Source organism: Rissa tridactyla, chromosome 2 (genome assembly GCF_028500815.1).
Source record: "Rissa tridactyla isolate bRisTri1 chromosome 2, bRisTri1.patW.cur.20221130, whole genome shotgun sequence".
Taxonomy (NCBI): Eukaryota; Metazoa; Chordata; class Aves; order Charadriiformes; family Laridae; genus Rissa; species Rissa tridactyla.
The window spans coordinates 65564457-65590233 of record NC_071467.1 but is presented as its reverse complement, the minus strand read 5'-3'; the positions used below and the strand labels follow the sequence as shown (position 1 = coordinate 65590233).

At 45.9% G+C, this 25777-nt stretch overlaps 1 protein-coding gene across 2 annotated transcripts in view; it reads right to left on the bottom strand.

Moving 5' to 3' along the window:
- Window positions 1–2815, bottom strand: part of CARMIL1 (capping protein regulator and myosin 1 linker 1) — a 198818-nt gene extending 196003 nt beyond the window's left edge. For both annotated transcript variants that reach the window (XM_054190029.1, XM_054190030.1), the window contains exon 1: window positions 2453–2815. In XM_054190029.1, coding sequence (XP_054046004.1) covers window positions 2453–2492 — 40 coding nt within the window. In that variant the 5' untranslated portion in view covers window positions 2493–2815. The remainder of the gene's footprint in view (window positions 1–2452) is intronic.
- Window positions 2816–25777: the final 22962 nt, after the last annotated feature.

Genomic DNA, 25777 nt, shown 5'->3' with positions numbered 1-25777 from the left:
CAGCCAGGTAAGCAAAGCCCGGGGGAAAGTCCAGCCCCGTCCTCCCCACATGAACTCTTATCCCGAGGCTTCCTCTCCCATGGGTAATGCCTAATTCTGGTCTTGCCGTCCCTGCTTGGGAACCAGAAGCAAGCTGACCACGCAGTCTTTTTCATCAAGTCCTACCACCTTGCAGAAGGAAAGGTATTACTGCTGTCTCTGCTACTTTACCTTCACCCCCAGCCTCTGCCTTTTGGTTTCTCCTCTCACACAAACAGCTCCCAGTGCCTGCGCCTAGCAAGGGACTTCCTCCTGAGGCACCGGCGTGGGGAGACCCACTTCCCTTCACTGTCCCACAGAGCAGCAGTGGGAATGACTGCAAGCCTTCATCTACAGCGCTCAAACTTCAACAAGCGATAGGCAGAGAAAGGTCTGGCACCTGAGACGACTCCACAGAGCGTCAGGATCTCAGCTCCCTCCGAGGCTCTATCTGCCGGAAAGGGCTAGAAACGCTTCTTCAAAGAGTTAAGATATAGATTTCATAAATATTCCCCATGTGCTGAGGACACTTCCTTACACATCAGCAGCAAGTGGACTTCCAAAGCTGTTTTTCAGACTGAGAGACGGAAACACAACATTAAAGCTCATATTTTAAAGTGCTTACTTTATGTCGTTTTTAACACTGGACCATGAGTGCCTGCCTTCAGATACCCACACCTCAGAAGGAGCAGATACAGGTAAGCCAACAGTAAAGAAAGGGTTTTTTGAAGACTATGTATGACCTACGAGACCTGACAAAGGTCACACGGGAAGTGACTAACAGAACAAAAACTGCAGCTCAAACACTCCTAGCCCCAGTTTAATCTTCACACTCCAATCACTAAGTGCTAAGGCACATCCTTTCATCCTGTTCTCAAAACATAGGGTTACTACAAAAAGTCTATTTAAAAGGTTAAATTTTAACGCGCAGACACCACAATATTGATAGATATCAAACCAAACTACATGAACAGATCCCCATGCCCCAGAACAGCCCTTGACAAAGCATGCTGGGTGGGTGCAGGGAACCAAGACATAGGGGATAGTTTCTAAAATTGTCCAAAGCCACCAGAGGATGGGATGCGTGGAGATGCTCGCTTTGCTCTTCCTTGTAATATGCACCACACCTCACCTATGGCATACGAGAGTACAGGGCAGAGCCACGGTAAGTACCGTGTATTAGCACCTCAACATGCCCGGCCATTTTAAAAAAGAAAAAGTTCATGGTTTTGACCACAGCTACTCCTAGCACACTTCCCAGCTCATCATGTCTTAGTAGTAAGCTGTAGACTAAAGCAAACCCCACGGTTTGCACACTAAAAGGACTGTAAAATAGAGCTATTTTGTCTACAGAGAAAACAATTCTGTGGCAGCTGCAACTTTCCATCCAGATTTTTACCAATATTTTATAAATGTTAAAGGCAGTTCCCCCCAGCAGCTGACGAAACTGAAGGAAATGCAACAGTGTAAATGAACTAGGAGAGGTTTCTAAGGGCTGTATTCAATGCAACATGTACCTTGTTGCCTGACAAATTTCTGTTTCCATCTGTCATTAAGGCAACATTTTAGAATAAACCATTCATCCTCAGACCTCTCTTTCAACAGGCAAAACTGCAACTAAGACCAAAGGAAGTCTGGCCTGAGGACCAGGCCTAAAGCCTCAGACCTGTTACCCCAAAGGACACCGGTTACCAACGTACCGCGTTAATGACCTGTTTATCGAAAGCTCCCCCACAGCGACGCCAGCATTTTCAGGGACCTCTACCATCACCTATGATTTCCCTAAGCGTTACCATGGAACGCGGGGGTTTGCGTGCATGCGGCCATAAAACTTTAATTACAAATACCCTCGCACGTACGTACATAGGAAAATGAGTCTTAAAGTATGCAAAGCCCTTGGGGGGTGGGGGGCGGATCAAAACCAAGGACCAGATCCACAGCTCTGGCAGCCTCAGCCCCTGGCGCCCGGCGGACCTGCCCCGGCCGGCCTGCGGTGCGGCTGTCCCGGGCCGGGGCACTGTCACCGCTCTCCTGCCAGGCCCTCGACCACCCCCCGAGGACGGTGACACGGCGACGGCCGCTGCTCGCCCCCGCCTCCCCGCCGCAGGCCCGCAGCCCCCGCCCGCCCGTTCCCCGCAGGCGGCAGCAGCGGAGCCGGCGCGGCCTCGCCGCCCCCCCGGCGGCTCCTCAGAGTTCTCCCACCACCACCACCCCGACACCCGCAGAGACCCCTCGGCTCCCCCAACATCCCCCGCGGAGCTCCCCCCGGCTGCACACACACACACCCGGCACCGCGGCCCCCCCGGCTCCCCCCGCATCCCCGCCACCTCAGCCCGGGGTCGCGCACGGCGGCCTCCAAACTTGCCCCCCCCCCCCCCGCCTTTCCGCAACGCCTTCCCCCGGGACGACGACGCCGCCATGCCCCGTCCCTTACCGATCAACTCTTTGGGGACGTCGGAGCTCTCCTCGGCCATGGTGGCGCTGCCCGGGGGCGGGGGGTGCTGCCCGGCGCCCGGGGGCTGCTTCAGCGGCGCGCCGTCCCTCGGCCAGGCGCGGCGGGCATGCACCCCGGCGGGGCGGGGGAGGAGGGCCGGCCGCGCGCCGCTCTGCGCTGCCTGTGTGAGGGAAGGAGGGAGAAAGGGAAGGAGGGAGGGAAGGGGCTTCTCCCGCCCCGCCGAGCCCGCTCCCTCTGCGCTACATGACGCCCCCGGCTGCCGGCGCGGACAGGAGGGGCATTTCCAGGGTGAGGAACGGCCCCCGCGCCGGCTCCCTCCTTCCCCCTCACACGGCCGGCCCCTCCGCGCCGCCCGGCGGGAGGAGGAGGAGGAGGAGGAGGAGGCGGCTGCCCCCGCCCCGGGAGGGCCGGCGCCCTTACCCCCGGCCCGGCCTCCTCACCACGCCAGAGCCGCTAGGAGCCGCCCGCCCGCGCCCACCGAGCAGCCGGCGGGCAGAGGAGGAGGAGGCGGCGGCGGCCGGGAGCATCCCCCTCAGGGAGCCATCGCGCCCGCCCCGCCGCGGAGAAGGAGGAGGAGGAGGGCAGCGGGCTGGGAAATTCAGCGCGGCGAGGCCGGCCCCTCCTTCCCCCGAGCAGCCCCCGGCGCTGCGGCGGGGGCCGGCAGGGTGGCGGCGGGGGCCATCTGCCGGCGGCCGCCAGTGGCGCCGCTTTCCCGGCCCGGCCCGGCCCCGCCGCAGGCCCTGGCCGCCAGCGAGGTCCGTGGTAGCAGCACCCTCCGTCCATCTCTCCTCCGCAGCCTTAGGCAGGTGCAGCTTCAGACTCTGCAGCGCGGGGCTTCTCCTCTGGGCTCATGTCGCTGCAAAAGGTGTGTGGTACGAAGGGCGGGGAGGGGGTTGTCACCGTCAAGCCAGTGCTGGGAAAGGGGATGGCCCAGGCTGGGTGACTTCAAGCCCTGGAAGAGGGTAACCTTTGATCCAGCACTCATCTGCCTCTACCCCACCTTATCTCCATAGGGACGGCAGCCGCCTCAGCACCTGCTCTGAGATAAGGCCCTGGATGGATGTTGCTTGGCAAACTGACCCGCTGCATGGGGAAAGGCGAGTCTCCCAGCCTGGGCAAGGCAGGAGGCAGCCCAACGTGCCTCCTCGCCCAGGACCAAATGGAAAAAAAACAAACCCACAAACAGCAGTATTTTTGCTTGTTGTGCTTTACTGCTGAGAATTTTTGTCCTGCCTTAACAGCCAAATTACAGAAAGGCAGCACGTGAGCTGCCTGATTGCGCCTACGAAAATAAGGCCAGAAAGATGCTTATTGGATGAGGGTGAAGGAAGAGGCTCAGCAGCTCTGGAAATCCTCTGGCTTGCTTCTAGTAGCGATGCCTAGTTTCAGTGAAAGGATCATTTTCACTGCAGCAGGACTGTGATTGGTCGCCCTCCATCCTCTAAAGGGGTGGATTACTGCATAGACCTCATATTTCAAGCACTCCACAAGTGAGTGACGGATCTGGGATATCAAAGTCGTTTCTATCTAATTAAGGAACCTGAAATACATTCAGTGAGAGCAACAGTGTAAATCCAAGAAGAGTTATTTTGCTGGTACGATACCATATTGCTGCACTCTGTGTCTCAGGGACTACTGCATAGCCTGGTCTTCATGACTAGAGGTTTGAAATTGCTGTGACTTGTCAAACAATTTTATTATGATTCCCCATGGCACCGGCCAGCTCTCTAAATAATGTCAGAGATGATTTTACCAATACAGACAGGATTACTAAAGAAATGGCTACGATTTGCTCTCTCTTTCCAGTTTGCTGTTTACATGTAACGAGTAAGGACATCCTTTAATAAACAAAAAATGAACTTAGTAGTAAAAGAAAACAGTGAAGGACCTGGGTGCTTTTAATATATAGCAATGTCAATCAAATCTTATCTGAATATGTATGTATGTGTATGTATATATATATAAAATGCATTGTATTCTTTTTTCATTGATGGTCCTCTGCTCTCTTTTCCTCACTGTATCTACATCCTTTTCTGGTCTCTGCAGAATACCTACTGACCTCTTCCTTTCCTTTCTGGCAATCTTTCCTCACAGCTCAGCAGCAAACTGCATTTCTTGCTTGCTGTATACACACAAGCTTGCTTCCACTGAGGAACGTGAGCATCTTTCAGCAGGAAATGAAAAAAGAATTGAGAAGTTAATGTCTTTGCTAATAGCCAGGAGGGAAAAATCAGATCATGACATCTGCATAAGAAAGGCCAGGTAATTTCATGCAGTTGCTTCCGAATTCAGTCTAATGCCTGTCTGTGTTCATCTAAAACTTCCAGAATGATATCTTCTCTTCCATCGCTATTCACCTGCTCTGCCAAAAATGTGCATTTTCGGATCTGTGACCGCTTATACGCGAAGCATGACAGTTTCACAAGCTGTGCTAAACCACGTTCTGTCTGAAACAGCGTTTGAAGCGTGCACCTTGCTTCTTTGGCTGATGCCAGACAACTGCAGGCCTCTCAGCATGCATCAGCTGCAAAAATGATGTGTTGCTTCCAGGCCTGCCTGCCTGCAGTGTTCTGCTGGGATACTGCTGGCACCTCCTCCCTCCCGGCTTCCTACCACACGGGCTGGCCAGCACGGCGAGCCCTGCATGTGTACAGGGAAAAGAAAAAAAAAAAAAAAAGAAGAATGATGGTAGCAGGCAGGGCTTTTTTGGTTTGTTTTTTAATCACCAGCACTACAGGCTAATGAAGTAGCACTGCCAAGGCTACTGTATAATTCCTGGTTTGAAACCTAGGAGTCCGGACCTGGTTCAAGGTAGGGAAGGTACAGACTATTTGTGCCCCCAAGGCCAGGTTCAATCAGCAAAACGCATTGTTTCCCATTCCTTATTCCCTGGACAGGAGGCAGAACATGATTGCCCAGGCAGGCCGCTGCTTCCTGCTCCTCCAACTACAGATAGCACCTAGGTATTGGCGCTATCACATTGTCAGTCTGGCCTGTGAAAAGAAGGGTATTTCCAGTCCGAAGGTTCCACCTCCCAGCTCAGAGAGGACTGGACCACCTTCCCAGGGATCCCAAACAATCAACTCCTAGACACTCCTGAACGGACACTTTTCTCCACAGTTTACAGGCAAAGCCTCACTGTGGAGAGTTTGCTGGCTTTGTACGGAGGTGTGATTTTCTTCCTTTCCCAGTGACCCTTACTCTCCGTTAGTCAGTTCAGCGGGAATGCAGCTGTCACAGGCATCTTTTCCTGTGGCAAAGATGCTTGAAGAAGTTCAGCCCCCTACTGCCAAGTTATCCTTACCCACTTGTGGCCATTTACTACCCTCCATGTTGTGCCAGTGTGAGAAATTGAGGTACTGTGTTGTAACCTGGATCAGTGAAGGCCGTCAGAAAGGGGATTTTTGTCATTTCAGTAGTTGAATTTTAATTGTCTTTTATCTCTCCTGACCTACTGATAGAGGCATATCGTCACAGCTGAGGGGAACAGAGGTGCCCAAGCTAAACTGGGACAACTGAGGCAGACTCAGTTGGGTTTCCTGCCTGATTTCAGTCGCATTCCCATAACTCTCAGGTGCAGCTCATGCCCTGAGCTCCTCCGGAGCAGTCCTTGCTATGTTAGCAGGGCCTCCTAGCCTCACGTTACTTGCATTGGTGCGAATGATCACAAATTCTATGATTCTATGATAACTTGGGTGCCCTAGCTGGGATCACACCCTAGTTGTGGAGTAGCATTGCTGTCAGCGCAGAAGATCTATGAAGTCATTTTAAAAGTCATTCAAAAGGTAACCGATTTGCCTGCCACGGGAATGGGAACTATGTGGTTTTGTTGGACATATTTTTTCTCTAAAGACTGCTCAAGCTGTTGTAGTTTCTGGTGTGACAAAAGTGCTGACGACAGCAGTGGGCTGGATCGTATGTGAGTTAGGTGGCCGCAGGGAGCGTTGCAGCATCCACAGCTTATACTTAAATGACAGTAACAGAGCAGGGGGGAGCTGGGAATTTCAGAAGACATTGATCAGGGAGACATTTGACACAGAAAGGGGTGTGGAGGGGGAAATGTCCTCAGAATGGCAGCATTCATGGATCACATTAACCATTAATTATATGAAGTAACTTTTGAGGAAGTTCTAACTCATTGTGTTACTTATCGTGTTACTTATTGTGCCACTTATCATGGCACCTCACACCCTCTATTGACATACGGTATAACATATTCCTGTCTTCCAACTGATCTGTTGCCCTTGTCCTCCTCCTCAACCTAAATCCTGTCTTCTCCTGCAGATAAGGCAGGTGTCAATATGAGCTGGTGCCAAGCCATATACACTGTCGTAAGGTAGGCTATTTGTAGTCTCAACTGCTGCGTGTCCTCCCTGCCAACTTCTCTCTGTCACTTGGATTGTGGCTTTAGCACTGAGGAATCTCAGTCTTTTTCTTCCTGAGAAGCAGTAGTATGGTGTCATCAATGTTATGATGTGATCAGTAGCGTGATCCTACTCCGGCTGAAGCCAGTGGAAAGATTTCATTTGCCAACAGCAGGTGTCAGACCAACATAGTCACACCCTGGAGTCATCCTGCTGCAGAGCAGCATCGTGGTGGGAGGAACCAGATGATCCAATGTGATTTGCAAAGCTGCCTTGCAGCGTGCAGCAAAAGCTCAGAACGTCTCATGAAAGACAGGACAGAAAGCAGCTCGAGACATAAATGACCCAGCCTTGCTAGTCGCATTTATCATAGAATCATAGAATGTGTTAGGTTGGAAGGGACCTTTAAAGGTCATCTAGTCCAACCCCCCTGCAGTAAGCAGGGACATCTTTAACTAGATCGGGTTGCTCAGAGCCTCATCAAGCCTGGCCTTGAATGTCTCCAGGGATGGGGCCTCCACCACTTCTCTGGGCAACCTGTGCCAGTCTCACCACCCTCATTGTAAAGAACTTCTTCCTAATGTCTCATCTAAACCTACCCTGCTCGAGTTTAAAACCATTGCCCCTCATCCTATCGCTACATGCCCTTGCAAACAGCCCCTCCCCAGCTTTCTTACAGGCCCCCTTCAGGTACTGGAAGGGGCTATAAGGTCTCCCTGGAGCCTTCTCTTCTCCAGGCTGAACAAACCCAACTCTCTCAGCCTGTCTTCATAGCAGAGGTGCTCCAGCCCTCTGATCATCTTTGTGGCCCTCCTCTGGACCTGCTCCAACAGGTCCATTTCCTTCTTGTGCTGAGGGTTCCAGAGCAGGACACAGTACTCCAGGTGGGGGCTCACAAGAGCAGAGTAGAGGCGCAGAATCACCTCTCTGGATCTGCTGGCCACGGTTCCTTTGATGCAGCCCAGGATGCAATTGGCCTTCTGGCCTGCAAGCGCACATTGTTGGCTCATGTCCAACTTTCATCCACCAGTACCCCCAAATCCTTTTCTGCAGGACTGCTCTCTATCACATCATCCCCAGCCTGTAGTGATAATGAGGATTGTCCCAACCCAAGTGTAGGACCTTGCACTTGGCCTTGTTGAGCTTCATGAGGTTTGCATGGGCCCACCTCTCTAGCTCATCCAGGTCCCTCTGGATGACATCCCATCCCTCTGGCATTTCTAAGAACAAATTCAAAGGGGTGACTTCTTCCCCAGCTACGTCTTTGCGACCCCATAGATACTGTTTACTGCCCTGGCTGAATGCAGACAGAATGTGGCCATACTGTCTCATATGCCACAGTAGCAGCCAGTCAGGTGTCTCCAAGAGTGGTATGGTTTAAGGAAGTGTTACTTTTCAATCACTGCAATTATTAGGGGTGTTTTAAAGACCAAGAGGCAGCTAACCTGCCACTCTATGGAAGTATGTGAAGCACTAGACACACACTTTCAATTATGCCCAATCTCAGAAGTACACGAAGTCCACCCATCTTGATTTCCACTCAGGCTAAAAAAAAATTATCGTGCTTCCAATTTTGGACTCTCTCCAGTTTTTTGTTTGTTTGTTATAATTTTTACCCAATAAATATCTTCGTGTTCATTGCCTGTGTGTGGTGATACCGTTAAATGTGGTATTTGGGCCCCTCACGTTGATCACATCTGTTCAGAAACTTGCAGACGTTCCAGGACTTAGGGATGTTTTGACATGAAACATTAATTAGAAGAAGAGCAGCAAACAAGTAGCTAGCTAATTGCACAGTAATAAATACGCCTTATATTGCTGAATGATTGGATGCCTGCTTTGGATTTCACCGGTTGAGACAAAATTGATAGGGAAAAATACGTTTCCTCCATCAATCAATCACTAGTTTGGCAAAGGAAATGGCACACTTGTAAGAAGTCTGCTGTTATCTGTGACTGAGTCTTTTCAAACCCTTTACTCTGGGTTGCTGTATGCTCTTACGATTGTTTCAGTACCCTGCACACAAAAAAACCCCGTATTTTGTCTCGATTTTAAATAGGGTGAATACAAATGCAGCGGCAAAGATGTATATTTTGATAAGGCATACTTCGATGGTAGTGTTAAGCAGAGAATTACAAAGAGCAGCTGACGCCTCATGAAAATCTTAATAAGAGAAATCTATTCAGAATAATTCAGGTTACTCTGCTGTATTATTATATCATCTATTTCCATATTCCTCTTCCCTCATTCGTTTTTAGCAGGTGTATTTGCATAAAAACAGGATCATTGTTTCTTAAGAGCTCATCTGCGTCTGCTACTTAGCTCTCACGTGAGAGCATAATCCTCTGCATCTCCCATCACATTTAGTTAGACACTGTTACAATTCTTTACGACTTCAGATGTGGAACTAGAGAGCAAAAGCAGACAATTCCTAAACACGCAGCCTAAACTGGCATCCTTGTTTTCTCTATTCTATTCCAGGCATTACTAGTGACACGTGGAATACACTTAGTGAGATACCAAATGGCAATGTAACATTTTAAAGCATTTAAAACAGGTATTTGAGTGTTGCAGCTCCTCATCTCACCTGTCACTAAGTCAGGCTGCACCATTTTTAGAGTCTGTGAAATCCCATTTCTCCTCTACTAGAGATTTTCGTCATGTCCGATGTCCCATCAAGCCTCTTTTTCTTACCATTGACTCCAGCTTAATCAAACAACATGCCTTGATTGGGTTTCCGTCAGCCCCATGAGATTAACTGTCCTCTGGAACCGAGGTGGTGAAACACACTCCATAGACCTTATTTGTACTGTCTGAGATAACTAAAGAAGAGGAGAGATTTTCTTCATGGCAGTGAAGCTGATGAAATGAACCCATACAAAAATAAATCTGGAGTAGTTCTGACCTAAATTTCAAAATGAACGTGATTCTCTCTCTCCTTTTTAAAAGCTTGAGCTTCTCTCTCTGAGCTTTTACTATTCTTACTTCTTCCCCCACAGAAACTACTAACAGCCCTTCCATCAATACCCAAACCTTTCATTAACCTAGCAACCTCTACTGCAAAAAATATGTTCTTTAAATCTCGAAAAGCTTTCTCAGAAGCAGCACATTCTGAAGACGTCAGTGACCATGTGGTATGTTAACACGAGCCTTTAAGAGAGCGTGCTAAGCCTAAATGGTGAGACACATAACCCTCCAGCTCACAATGTGATAGCCTAAGAGACAGGGAAGAAGGGATGAGAAGTGTGAAGGAAAAGTTATCTTGGACTGTACCGCCTTGGGACCAGAAAAAGCTGAATATATGGTGACTACAGAGAAGACTGTCAGCAATTACAGGTTAATTTCAAATGCCAAAAAGCTTTCTAGCTACATTGAGCTACCAGCTTTTTGAATTTCAGCCACCGTTAGGAAAAGACTAGGATGTGGCTAGAACATGCAGGAGTCTCCTCCTTTCACCCAGAAGATCTGAACTCTGATATGATCTGTGGCAGTAATATTTTGTATGACACTTCTGCTCCCTCTGCACAAGCTTTCTCCTGCATAATGCAGTCAGAGAACCTGCACCCATTTAAGCTGATAAAACATTTACAGATCTTTGGCTGAATGGTGTTCAAGATCAACAACATGTTGGTCTCTTTTTTCACAGATTGGGGTACTCTTAGGCTTGGTTCAGTACTATTTTGGGGGTCTCATATTTTTGCACTCAGGCTTGCACCCACCTTGCGAAATCCTTCGTTGCCTCTGGCTTCAGGAGAGCTCCATGTGAGGATGAGATCCTTCTAGAGGGTCTCCTTACCTTTTCCATAGTATCCAGAGTGTCCCAGATGTTTTGTAAAATAAAGTGAAAAACAGCAGTCATCCCTGAACAACTTAGGAAAGTTTTACCAATAACATATAGAGGAAACAGCAAAGAAGGAAAGCAATGTGAGCAAACAGCAAGAACATCCTAGCTGCATGTCCCTAATACAAAACAGCATCAGATGTGATATTGCAATGTAATAGGAATTTACTGGCAAAATGAGATTGCCATATCCGGGGCTGGCCATAACAGGATGTTAACATAAGGGTTGACTGACACAGCAAAGATGAGGTCACACCAGTTTTTCTGTATGCATATATGTCACCAATAATTTGGAGAAAATTATTTTTAAAAGTGCTACTCTTCAGGTTCAAATCATCACTTTTCAAATCTGAAAAAAAATCCTATGCCATAGGATTATCACCAACACACGCAACCTCCTTTTGTTAGTGTACATGCATATGTTCCTTTGAGTAGACTTGCCTTTGCTTATGGCCATTTACTCAGTCTTACTGAAAAATAGTATCCTCAGGCTATTAATTCCAAGCCCTATTTCTAATTCCTGAAGTGGCTGGTACCTGGGGCAAAATGCCACCACTGAAACAAACGTGGTGACAGGTTCTGGTTTGCTGAAGGGGCAAGAAACAGTTCTTGCCATTCATTGTGGCCCTCAAGGTACCTCAGGGAAGTCCGCCAACAACCAACTGGCCTGTCTTCACACTCCAGTTGAGTGTTCTGCTCCCCAGCAAAGGAGAGGTAAAATTCACATCAGCAGCTTTAAAAAAGCAGGAGAAAGACCGCTACACCACATATGTGAAGGGAAAGGCTGTATTTCTACTAGTAAATTGAATGGCCTAGCGAGGTTGCTCAGTGCTGAGGATGATGAGCATGGGGTGGCTAATGATCTCCCTCGGCCTTCAAAGGGGTATGTGGAGCATCTTAGTCACTATGCAGCAATGGAGAGTTTTTTGCTAGGTGGCATTTGGCAGGCTTACACCAGAGAACGGTTTTTTAGTGCAGATGTTTGCTTTCCAGGGGCTGGGTATGCTTACTGGCACAGTTTATTTCTGGAGTATAGTCTTAGCCTAAGCATGCGTTGTGTCTCCTCCCCTGCATGATGAAGGGTGCTCAGAGGACTTCTCCAGTACAATGAAACGACTGGATGTTTTGCTGCAGAGGCAATGACCTCAAGCCAGCAGTGCCAAAGGAGCACTTTGAGAACAGTAGAAGGAAAAACACTTGTAAAATTCCTGAGATAAGCCACAAATATGAGGAGGTCGCAGAAGGAAAGCCTGCCTTGCAGTTCCGTGGTACACCATCAGCAAAATCAGCCTAAGATGTTTCTGCTCACCCTATTGCCACATTCCATAGTCACTTGATCATGTGTACAGGTTTGGGCTGGGACAGAGTTAATTTTCTTTCTAGCAGTCCATACAGTGCTATGTTTTGGAGTTTTGATGAAAACGGTGTTGATAATAACACAAGAATGCATTAGTTATTGCTGAGCAGCGCTTTCACAGCGCCAAGGCCTCCTCTGCTTCTCATGCTGCCCTGCCAGAGAGTGGGCTGGGGGTGGGCAAGAGGCTGTAAGAGGACACAGCTGAGACAGCTGACCCAAAATTGCCAAAGGGACATGACATCCCATCCCATCCCATCCCATCCCATCCCATCCCATCCCATCCCATCCCATGTTGTGTTCAGCAGTAAAAGCCGGGGGGGAGTTTTCTGGGGATGCTGTTTCTTGGGGACTGGCTGGGCATTGGTCAGCTGGTGGAGAGCAATTGTGGTTTTTTGCATCGCTTGTTTTTCTTGGTTTTGTTTTTATTTCTTTTCTTTGCTTCCTTTTTTCACTTATTAAACTGTATTTATCTCAACCCACGAGTTTTCTCACGTTGCCCCTCCTATTCTTTCCTCCATCGCATGGTGGGGGCGTGAGCAAGCTGCTGTGTGGGGCTGAGCTGCCTGCCGGGGTTAACCCACACCACTGGGCCATTACAGCTCTTTGCAGGGCTGTACTGTAAACCAGGTGAGAAAATCCAAGTGAAAAACAAGTCAGAATATCATGGCATTGAGTTGGTATTCACAAAGGGCAGATGCTCCAGAAAAGTCACGGCTGATCTTTTAGCTTGCTGTGAATGCTTTAGACTACTCTTCCATTTCTCTAACCTCAAATCACCATTGAAAAGACCACACACTTGCTGAATGTACTTGTTATTAGAAAAGAATTACTCTAATACTTAGAAAATGATTGGCTATCTGCAAAGCACAATTTTACGAATAAGTATTTGCAGTTTCCAATCTCCAGCTACATTTTGATCTTAGTTACAGACACCTCCCAGCTAGGAAAGCAGAAACAAGACCGCATTTTTTAGGCTGGGACATAAAGTTGGCAAATAGGGAACTATATGGCTGACCATAACGTTCACAATTTGCGTGCTGCACTTCTCAGCCAGTGGTATAGGTCAAATGGTATTATTTCTGTTCCTCCTCTGGATTATTTACTTAATAAACTAGCATGACAAGAACAGCATATTTCACAATCAGCCTGAAGTTTGCTTTTAGCATATGAGCACCAGTTCTCATCAAGTTCAATTGCGCAAACGATCTCTGAAAACAATTATGAAACGGTTACTCCCCTGGTGGACTCAAAATCTACTCATGAATTCGATTAGAGATTTTTGGAAGCATTTTCCCCAGTCGTCAGCCTTGGCTGTCATTTTCTGGAACACAATTTCTCAAAGCACAAATATATCAGTTTATTATGATTATGTGCGGTAAAACAAAGCAGTGTCAGGGATGAGCTTGTATTTAATTTTTTTCATCTTCATTTCAACAGAAAGGATCTAGTAGCATTTAGTGGTCTTCAGTCTGCCCCTAAGTGGTTAATTTACTGTTCAGAACAGGTTTTTATTACCCTTTCTTCCTTCCCTGCCTCACTGCACACAGACTAGTCTTTTTTTTTTTTTCCCCCTGCAACTTGATGCTTTTGGTTCCTTTCACTGTGTATTATCTGCTGCTGGCAGTAATCTTAGCTCTTCAAGTGACAGCAAAATTATGAGGTGCTCAGTACAAGATGACAATTTTCCTTCCCTCATTCTAATTCATTTGCGCCGCCATCAAGGAATCAGCGTCATCTTTTCACCGCGTTAACAGCTCTCTGCTGATAGAAAGCATTAGCTCCCCGTTCTCCAGCAAGAGGTCAAAAACGATTTTTTGTTTTGAAACAACCCATTAAATTTTGTGCTTTGGAAAATTCCATCGCTCTCAGATGTCAAATACCTAGGCTGCTGCCTCAGTTGGCACACAGAAGGAAGAGAGGGTTTGCTGGGAGATACCAAGCGACACAGGGAGCCAAGAGCCTTTCCTAGAGAGGACCATGGTCTACCACTGGCCTTGCCTGGTTGGTTACTTGCCTTTTTTGTGTGTGTTTTGCCTACTGTTAAGAAAGCCTCTTTGTTTCAGTATGCACACAGAGGCTCCCGGCTTTTTTTTACTGGCTTAGAAAAAAAAGGGATAGCTAAATGTTGCTGTAGGCTTTTTTTGAAGTGCCAAAGGATCTGGTTTTACAAAGTCTGCATAGAATCCTAGCAGAGACAAGACCTACCTAAAGTGATGCAAATAGTAAAGGTCACCTGTGTAACTTCTACAAGGTGTTCACACTGACTCGATACACCATCACGTGGCCAGTAAAAAATTATAATGTGACCTCAATAGGAAAAAATATGTACCTGCAGTGTTTCTGTATACATGGCACGGCTTTATTCAGTTTTCTGTACAGATGAGCTTATCTGGGTAGACAAGTGAGTTCCCTTATCCCCAGGTAGCTTCATAACAGGATACCTTGGTCAACGTTACACACGCTCATTTACAGTCAGCGTAACAGAAGCCTAAAATCTTTGTCAGACAACTTGACATTAAATTGTTCGGTGAGCACAGTTGTGTTTCTGATGGGCGCACAGGCCAATTACAAATCTGACCTTAGATATGCCTGGCGGCAGACGGAGGGGTCCGTAGGGAGCGCGGGGCTGTGCTGTCCCCAGGCGCTGGAGCAGAGCCTGGATGACCAGCTCCATTCAAGGCAGCATGAAGCTGGCAGCGCCCCCTCTTCGTGCTGCGAGCAGACAGATGGTCCTGGGTTTTTCCTACCTCTCTTTCAACTGCAGCCTGTTTAAACACAAAGGGTAAACCTTGCAATAACTCAAACCCAAAATTTGGAGAATGAGAGCCGGAAACAACCTCATTAAAAATATCCCAGGCAGTGAGTATGCAGTACAATGTGCATACTGCAATATTTGCAGATAGGGCTGGGAGGAAGCCGAGGTGGCAAACAGTGGTTTGGGGTGAAAATAGAAGTTGAAGAGCTAATTCAGCATTCACCTCAGCACAGTCAGGGCCCTGGCGGAGAAACCAGCAGGACTCCTGGGCTCTGCGGCAGTGACAGCAGGACGCTCGAAGGACAGGGTTTGGAGAAGAGAAACCTGTTTGTTTGGGGGAGAGGTGGACGTCAGAAAAAACCCAAATATTCTAAAAATGTTGAGGAGATCCATCTTTCTCCTACCCCAGCTGCAAACAGAGCTGCCACAATTGCCGTCACGGTTTCATCCCCCTCCCCAGGGAGTGTTGGGGGGCTCCCTGGGAGGGTATAGGCACCTCCTCCCTTGGCTGAGACTGACACAAACCGGGCTGGCTGCTGTGCAGCCCTTTCCAAGGGCAGTCTTGCAGGCACATTTCCCAGCAAGCTAGGAGCTCCGTGAACCTTTAGTTTATTGCTGCTGCCCTGGGAGTAGCTGTATCTATTTTTGGTTTTACATCGGATGGCATCTGAAATTAATGTTCTTTAATAAGCAGCGAGATGCGTGTTGTCAGCATCTCAGGGTGAACACAGATTTGGCAGAGCTTATTTATGCTTTACCTGCACACTAAGAGCGCTCTTTAGATTTTGTCTTATGGCTGTACTGGATTGTTTGATTTATTTATTTAGTCATGATTCAACAAAAAAAGAGAGGAAAAACCGCTGCAAACACAAGGACTTCACTCCTCCTCACTCTTCCCAGTTGCACACACCCGATCGACTCATTTCCTTTCTCAGCAAAGGAATTAGGCCCCCATGATGCCATATTTCCAAAACAAAGATGTTCAGCCACAAAACCTTCGCCTCTGTGTCGGGGAAAATGTGCCAGATGTCCTCACCACACACAGAAGGGGGACCAGCCCAGGCACTAGCACACGACGTACACCAGTTAGTTTGGGGAGATGCGATACATGCCGACGGATTTAATGCAACACGTGCCAGAGCATTGAGTACAACGCGTGCCAAAGCTGCTGAGTTGCGAGGCAGCAGGAGATGCTCACCCCTCCAAGCACAGACAGTGCAGCCAGACAGGGGCAGAGGGAAATGGCAGGGGGTGGAAGCTGCCCAGGGAGGCCTTTTGAATTCCCTACAACATTTATAAAAAGCAATCCCTCCTGAAGGAACTCCCTGCTTCACCAGATTTAGGACACTCGTTGCTTTTTTTCCAAGGGCATTAAATTCTCATTTTCTTCTCATTGCCTTAGAAGTCCCACCTAGTTTTTGTTATTTCCCTTGCTGAATTGCAGCTCTTGCTCTCCCCCAGAGACCCTCCACAGAGCTTGTAATGTTTACTGCCTAACGATGATTTCCCCATGAAATAGGCTTGGTTTCCATGTGTTTTCTTGGGCTGCCAACTCAGTCAAGTGTCCAGCAGTTGGGCTGGATTTCTTCCATTTTCGGCATCATCACTAGTAATCACGGGTCCTGCTGACAAGCTCTGGACCATGTCTGCGCCTGCGTGACCCTGTGGCCATCAGTTGATGCTATCAGTGACAGCTTGCTGGCTCCTGTGGCTCTGGTACTGTCACATGAGGGAACTCGCTGCAGTGAAGCTAGTGGAGCTGGTGGCTGTGCATGCTGCAGAGGGGTGCTAACAGGCATGAGAAGCACTGAGGACAAACTAACTAAGGTCAGGAGATACCTACCGGCGTAAAAACGCACTGTCTTGGGTCAATTTCAGAGTGTAGATGCACTAGGAGATTATTTTGCTGTGGACTGGACAGAAAGAGTTTTCTCCCCTTTCTGGTTTTTTTCCCAACCCTGGAAAGAATCCCTATAGGGAGACAAATATGCCTCCTTTCCCCTCCAGCAAGCAATAGTACACCATGGAGCATAAATCCATGCATATTCACAGACAACCTTGCTCTCAGGAAAGAAAAATATAGCAGAACTGAAAGAGACAGTTCAGAATACCACTAAATTACATATGCTGTGTAATTTGTATTTTTCCTCATCAGCAAATCAGCGCTATTCTCTCTTGCTAGCATTCGGGGTTGAGTACTTGAATGCCGAACTGCCACTCAGAGGAAACAAAGTTTACCCGGAGAACCTAGAGGGAATTCAATGTCCATTAGCTGTGGTGAAAAGGAAAAACATCTTTGCTATATTTCATCTGGACTATTAGTGCTCTGTTAGGATTTCTGAAGACAAAAATGCTGTTTATACAGCATCAGTTGGCAAGGATTTTCATTATTAAAGCACTGTTGAAAAACCTGGCTATTTATCAGGCATTTAAAAGGTGCTGAGCTTATTGAAAGGCCGGCTTTCCCTTTTCTTTTTTCTCACTTTTTTTTCTTCTATCACTTGTTATTCAGAAGTGTTAAATGTTTCTGTATGTGCTTCTAGGGCTTTCTCTTTTCTCTTAATCTTTTAACATCTTTGTTAAACAAAGACCTGTTGGAGAGAGAGTACAACTTTTTAACATATCTCATCAAAACTGAAATATTGCAGAAAAATAATAATGGAAGTGAGTTTTGATTTAATACATTAGCTGTGCAGGTGCAGCTGCCTGCCTAATACTACAAAGCACACATGTGATCTCCTTACAAGATGAAAGGAGAAGATTTTGCAGTTGAGGTTTATGCTCATCCCTTGCATTTACTGCCTTTTCATTTTCTATCTCCCTAACTGCCATTGCTCCGGGAAGAGTCGTAAACTTTGGTACAGCTTTGCTTGAGAATAATACTCCAGCCATTAGTTCTTCTTGTGAGTAAGGATTGCCACCTTGTGGCCAGAAAGCGCTAAAGAAAAAATAATCCTATTGCATTATGAATCATCTGGCCATTCCCTGTAGGGCAAAGTTTTCTTTATTATTTTCTTTATTATTTTATTTATCTTTATTATTTCTTTATTATTTTCTTTATTTAGCTCTTTAGAGAATCACAGAAATATTAGCGTAAGTATGGACTTTTTCTCTCTCCCTTATGTTTTTATATGGTTAAGAATTATTAAACTTCACATCTTCCAGGGAGAGAAACTACTTTTGGAGTCTTTCCTCTTCCAGCAGTCAGGTAGGGGTTTTCTGCTCCAGCCAGACTATCCTTTAGGGAGAGGATAGCTCAAGGAACGTCTCACTGGAAGACTTCACTCCCAGCCCTTTGCTGGAATTTGAGGAGTAATTTTTCTCCACTGGAAGCATTTGCAAGACCTGGGTGAGCACAAGTAGTGTGATCTCGCAGTGGAAGTTGCTGAGACTGTTTGCCACGGGTCCTCAACCCCTCATCAGCCTGTTTCAGGACAAGCTTCAGCCTAGTGAACAGAGAAAGTGTGCGAGAGGACCACCATAATCTGGGGATAGGACGAGCTTTGGCTACTTCAGTATGTTGTTTCTGCTTCCACCATAAAACTGCCACGTAAATTTTGAGATTCTCTTAAAATCTCTGGTTTAGCAAAAAAAAAAAAAAAAAAAAAAGTTTTTTTAGCTCAAGGAAGTGGAAGGGGCTTGAAACACCCCTCACTTCAACCCAGCATTTCCTCCTGCATGGGGATTTACTTTTATTGTTGAAATTGCACTAACTTCTAGGAACTCAGTGTGCTGAGGTTTGTACTAACAAAGCACTCAAAGGGTTGTTAGACATCATCTCATGTCCTCACTGTCTACATAGTGGACAAGAAGCATCAGTTAAGCAAAACAGATTAAAGGCAGGGATGTGAGTTGGGAAGACAAGGCAATAGATTGAAAGAGGGAAAAACCAGACATTTCTGCTCATCCAGTGTCAGTGATATCAGATGACAATGTTTTTCTCAGCATGGGAAATGTGAATTTTGAGCAGAAATATCAAAGAGGCTGTGTCTAACTTCTTCGGATTTTGACTAAAAGCTTTTCCTAAGAACGGAGGATAGTGAGGAAGAAAATACAAAGCATCTTGCTCCTCTTCAAAAACGCACTGGGCTAGTTCACAGAAGGGCAATAAAAGTGTTGCCTCATTCAAGGTCAGTCTGTTTTGCTTGTGCAAAGCGCACAACTTCTCCCAAAGTACAACAGTCATCTCTTGGAGATGCCCAGGGGAAAAAAAAAAAAAAAAATAATCCCTGACTTTTTCATGGGTAACCACTGCAGTGATGCAAATGACTATTTGTCCATGGTGACAATGTCAAAGATACTTTAAGCTGTACAGCATACTGAAGTCAGACTGTTACAGATTCCCAGCTCTGTTGCTATATGGGCTGCAAGATCAGGTGTGTGTCAACCTTTATGAACCTAAAAGCTGACAGACTCATTCAAAACTCTTTCCTAGTTAAGAGCAATTCCTGTTCTGAACTCTCCAGTACAGAAAAATTTGCTTTGTGTGAGCATTTAGCTTGTGCAGAAGCCTTCCTGGACATCATGTCTCCTCCCAGTATACATCAATCATGTCTCAGGCTGGTAGCAGTAACAACCCCATTTGCAGGTCTTGTGTGCGTTACCTTGCATGTCATTCTTTTTATTTTCTCTCTGCTAGGTGACGGCAGCTCTTTCTCCACTCACCTATTGCATCAACCAAGTCAGTCCTCCTGGCTGGAGTTACCTCTGCTCAGGAGCTGATTAACATTTTGGAGCTCTGATAAAGGCTGATCCCAGCACTAGGCTATTCAGCTGCAACAGGCTGGATGTTTCCAACACTATGTCTTGCTTTCGCACATGCCAAATCCCATGTTGATGTAAATTTGTGGGGCTTGCATGCGCAACTGTATTTCTGTCAGCCCATCCAGATGGTGTTGGAGGGATTCAGAGCTGCACTAGCAGAGCCATGGAAATGGCACCTGACCTCCCAGCAAGTCAGCTGAGGTAGAGTTACCCTACCTGGGCTCTGGGGTGTCCCTTTAGAGAGCACACTTTCTTACTGCTTCACACAGCTTTAAAATATTTGATATGGTCCTAGGTGCCATGAACCAAAATTGTGTCACAAAACCCTGGACTGAGAAACTATCCTCCACCCTCACAGGCAACCCTCACAGAAGATGCGCCCGGGGGGGGTTGCAGTGTCCCCAGTGCAAGGGACAGAGAGGCACAAGGAGGCCCCATTTGACACCACAAAGGGGCAGACGAGGGGCCCTGCAGCTGCAGGGACACCATGCATCCTTCCTCCTCTCCTGGCCCTGCTGTGCAGGAGATACTCCTACACCCCTGTAGGAGTTGGTGGTTTTGCCTTGGCCACAGGTGAAGGGCTGGCATGCAGATGGCTCCTGTGTGTCCCCGCTTTCCTCACGCTGGAACAAAGCCAAAAAAAGCAAAAAAAATTATCCATGTTGTAGAATAAATCCTTCTGGGATAAATCCTGGTAGGCTGCACTATGCCATATGCCAGCAGCAGCAAAGGTCACCTGAGGCTGTGCCACTGCACCCCACAGGAGAGGTGTCACCCATTTGTCACACACGGTTACGCTCTGAAAGGAGGACAGAGGACAAGACACCTCTAGATGACCAGCCCAGGGAAAACATAGTGACATGGAGTTTGGGTACAATTTTGGTTACGGACATACCTGGAGGGGGAAGAGCCTTAGCATTTAAAAAATAGGTCTGTGATAACAACCAGGAATTGCTAGTTTTCAGGACTGAAAATCTGGAGGCCTGTCTTTATTTAATGTAGGTAGAGGACCTTAGGTAGCTGGCACTGCTTTCTTAGCTTAATCCTTGGAAACTTTTCAAAGCTCAGCTGGAGAGGGCCCTGAGAAACTTCATTGGATTCTGAAGTTGACCCTGATTCGAGCATGGAGTTGGACCAGGTGACCTCCAGAAGCCCCTTCCCATCTCAGTTTTTCTATCATTCTCTGAGTTACAGTTATCCCAGCGTAACATTTCAAACTAAGCCTCAGACCAGAAGGCTTTCAATAAAGCTGTGACCAGGATCTTCACTTTGAAGAGAAGCTCAGGCCTAACTCACAGTTTATTTACATCATGATGTAAATGCTACTGCTCCACTGGAGACACAGGATACCTCCTCTTGCAGTTTTATTATAAATATTTGGGATGTAATTTTCAAGTTTCAGCTTTTGAAGCCTGGAAGTTTCACAATTTCAGGAGAAAAATGAATGTGCCTATGGGATCGAGGCAAACTACTTTTGCAGCATGACTTCGCAGACTTAATGATTTTTTGTATTTTCTGGATGACCACTGATGCACCTTCACAGCAGTACACTGAGTTAAAGTCTTTGATTCTCTGCAATAGTCCCTGGCATAAGCCTAGAAGATTGTTTTTATACAGTCATTTGTTTTGGAAGGGGGGAGAAACAATGCCCAGAAATGTTTCATCAGGCATGCTTTTCTAAGGCAGTCAGTGAGTAAAAGCATCTGAGTCACGAGCAAGTGGAAAGGAAATTTTGTGTCAGACTCCAGAGCAATTTGAACCTATTTCTCTCCTACCGGATCTCTTGTGCATCCTCAGTTTGAGAACACAATAGGTTAGAATACAGGTTTACAATTTTCTTTGGCTTTGAATCATGCCATTGGGTCTCTATCAGCTTTACAAAGTCAGAAATCATGACGGCACATGTCTGCACCGAGACTCTATATAATATTAGCTGCAATAGCTTTGTTTACATCCATTCGAAGAGGTGAGCCGCACCTTCTGACAGGACTATTAAAAGAGATAATTTATCTTAAGGGGTAGTGGAAGTTAAATAATAATTCATCTTTAAAGATATTATTAGTAGTCTAAGTGCCACCTCTTTTTCTGGTTTAAGTTAAACAGATATTTTATAGTTATATCTAACCATTCCTTATTCTATGGGATATTATTGAAAAATATTGAAGCATATTAACAATCACTTTTATGTAAATATGAAATCAGAATCCTAAGAAATAAATTTACTTACAGAAAGTCAATTGTGAAGACTGAAAAAAAGGGTGTGAGCTTCCTTTGTGACTATAAACCTAATGCTTGCAAAAGCATAACTATACAAAAGAAGAACATAAATTTCTGGTCCATATAGTCCTTGTGAAGCTCCTGGAGTGTTATGTTTGGTGCTGGAGTCACAATTGCCAAAAAGTAATTTCAAACAGAAAGATGCAGAATAATAAAAAATACAGTCAGGGCAATAGAAAACAGTGATGTGTTAACAATCAACACATATTTAAAAAGAATAATAAGAAAAGAAAAACATTTAGGAGAATACAGAGTAGAACTAAAACCAAGAAATATTAGATTAAATTTGTAGAAGAAATGATTAAAAGGACTATCAGAAATTATACTTGAAATAACAAAGTAAGGGAACAGGCTTCAAAGGAAAAGACAGAAAGCAGGTCAGTAAATTTGAGAATGGATATCACTTTAAAAGCTTACTTTTTTTTTTTTTATAGTGAAACATAATTCTCTAAGTAAAACATAACTACTATATCACTGTAATAAAGTGTTCAAAGTGTTCTTACCAGATACAAATCTGTTGTGTGCTCTTTGGTGTTTTGCCTGGGTACATCTTTTCAAGGAGGAAGACAACAATAAAGTCACGCTGGGAGCTTCCGTATGAGCTCTGCTCTCACAGCAGCTCCTGTTTTAGGAGTTGTTCTGTTAAAAAGCACAATCCCATCCACCCTGAGTTTATCCATCTGAAAGGGTTTAGCAGTTGGTTTAGCTCTGACATCTGTGGAAGTCTAGATAGCCTGAAAGCTGAATGAGCAGGCTTTACTGCACCAGGTAGCTCTCTGCAAGTGAGAGCAGGGAAGTTTAGGAAAAGATTAAGGAAACAACAGAATTATGCCTTGAGTACAATATTTATTGACCCATAAGTGGTACAGCTGTATTTTGAATGTTTGATGGGAAAATGCTAAGATAAATATTTGAAGAGGTATGACTGTTATTTCTTCTGCTGTTATTCTGGGCCAGCAATTCAGCAATTTATCCTGAAATGTTCTTTTTTTTTTTTTTTTTGTCAGAGGTGAGCTTCCTGCAGTGTTTCTGACTCAAATCTATGTATACAAGTGGGAAATGTTGGTTTATTTCTAAATTCTAAATATTTGATGCTTTTTGTCTGGAGGGTGTACCTGGAGGGTAGTTGAGCCTAGAACAAGAAAGCCATCATAGTTACTTGAGAAACTTTCTTCCAGTACAATGGTGTGCCAAGTTTATTGGTGGCATAATCCAAACGCTTACCAACAGCTGAAATATTTTCTAAAAATATTTAGTAAATACGTGATCATCCAGTTGAGATTTCTGGAAATGATTAATCCAATTAATCTCAGAAGAAATTGCCCACAGGCCAACGAGTAAAATTCAAGGAAAAAAAATAATTAAGATCACATACTGAACTTTGAATAATTAAAAAGAAAACATCGTGTCCCCAAACACAAAATTTATGTGTGATCCCTTTGTCATCCCTTTTAAAGAGTATATGAAATTTCCACTATGCTGTAAATTAGGGTGAAGAAACCTATCATCCCATCTTCCGATTTTTACCTTTCTACTGAAGAAAGAATTGCAAGAGGCAGCCCATTTAGCAACAAAGAAAGTTGAAAGCTTATTTTCCACATATTTTTAAAAATACACAGTGAGGTCGTGGCCCCACTGAAATGTGCAGCTGGAGGAGAGCACAAGTGGGAGGTAGAAGCTACAGCTGGAAGTAACTTCTCCAGTGTCACACCCTGGCCTGGCCAAGGCTGTGTTGGCCCCAGAGCAAAGTGATCTGTTAAGACCACACGTTGAAAAGGGTGCCATTTCATTACGAGAAGCTCTGTAAGGACTAATTGCTCTGATAGCAGCCTGCACGGTCCACTGATGCTGTTATCCTGGAGAAATTCTTGATTGGCACTGCAGTCATTTAAGACCCCCAATCCCAGGCTTGTCACATCAATGTGCCACTCTTTACAGGTTTCCGTCACTTCTCGGATGGGGGCTGGAATAACTCTTTTTAACCTGAACCCTTCATAAGGTTGACTGCCACAGGTGGAGCGAGGAAGACAATGGCTATCAGAAACATTTGAAGAATGATAGCAATATCCAACGCACTATCAAGTGTTAAAGGCAGCTGGCAGAGCAACTTGCAGTGTTAGGCCACCCTGCCAATCTGGGTTTTATCTACCCAAGATAGGTGCAACCAGGTAGCTTTGCAGCTCAAATAGGGTATGTGTTTTCCACCTTGTAAGCGCTTCAGGAATGTCCCAGGTGGGACACACACATTCATTTAGCCATTGCCTTGACTTTTGATAACAAAGCCAAAAGTATTTTCTTAATTCTGCAGAGTAGTTCCTGGCTTCAGGGGCTTGGAAAGCCAAAAGAAAAGCACTTTTCTATTAGCACAGCTGGTGGGTGAGGACCTGCAGCCTGCATTTCAATATCTCTCCCTGGTATGGGAACGAGAGGTCAACCCCTCGCCGTAGCTCAGCCATGTCATGAAAAGCACCTATGGACAGGCAGCAAACTCTCCAGGTAGCTTCCACTTTTGAACACCTGTGCAGTCATAATGATTTCAGCAGGGAATTTACATATTGAAGTACAGAAAGCACCGTCAGATCTGACAACACAGACCATCCCATCCCATCCCATCCCATCCCATCCCATCCCATCCCATCCCATCCTTCTCCTCCTGAGCCAACTAGTGCGGGATAGAGTGGTTCAGCTCTAAATTAGAGCTTATTACCAAGACATGAAGACTGACTGTATTCACTAGCTATTAATTGCTTGGGCAAAATCCAACATCAAATATTTGCATTTAAAAATAAACTGGAAAATGTTCCGTTTAGGGAAACGATGAATCAGAAGTTAGGAGGAACCGGTCAGTAGGTGGCACAAGAACAGCACAGGACTGCGCTGCATGAGAGCTGAGGGGCCAGGGTTGTGCCCTGAGGCACCAATGCTGACTTCCCCCCCCACCTCACCTTCCCCCCAGTATCTATAAATCCTGTTACCCAGTGATTTAACTAATGGAAGCATTGCACTGAAGCACGCAGAGTGAGTGGCTTAAGTGGAAATTCTCCTTGAAATGCTACTCTGTCACTGAGTGCACTGTGTACTCTTGACATCTGCTAACATCACTATACCTTATCAACTGCTTTCAAGCATTTAATACGATTGAATTCCACTGTACATCAAAATACATATCTGACATGCCAAAGTACAATGCTGTGACGGTTAGCAGGCTTTGTTTGCTAACTTGAAAAATGGTTGCTTTTATTGCAATCAGAGTATCTCAAAGGCTTTAAAAAAAGCGGGGGACCATAGCCCCACAACAGGTCCCCTTTGCTGATGGAAAAGGTTAATTAAGTGTGTTTATCAGCAGCATGTTAGGGAAAAAAAACTAGTAGAGCCACATGTCAGGGCTTCAGGCACCAATTTGTAGCCATCACGATCTGCAGGAGGCCTCTGTCTTTCTAGAGGAATAGCAGCAGCCGCTAGAAAACCACATTGTGCTGGGAGGTCAATGACGAGCATCGGATTGAGCGGTTATATTTAACCTTGGAAACTCTGCGAGGACTGAAGGCTGTTGTCTTTGCTGGCTGTTGCCAAGGTTTTTCTTGCTGATTAGAGCTACAGGAGCAACACGACTAGGTGCAAACTGCCTCAGCAGTTCCTATTTCTACTGTGCGACTGCATGTCTCTTCCTCTCCACCACGATTTTAAAGTAAAATACAGAGAGACACATGTACTGGGTGCCCTGCCTTGTGACTCTGACATGTCATCATTCATTTACAGAAAATGAGTTGGAGGAAAATTGGAGGGGGGGACGGTGTGGAAAATGATGCGCATAATTAAGCTTTTCTGCATGTCTCCTTTGCACTTGGGTGCCAGATGACTGCATGCAAATCACCCAGAATGTTATTTAGAAAATAATAATGAATTGGAGCCAATCAAGTGTAAAAATGATGACTTCTGCCTACTC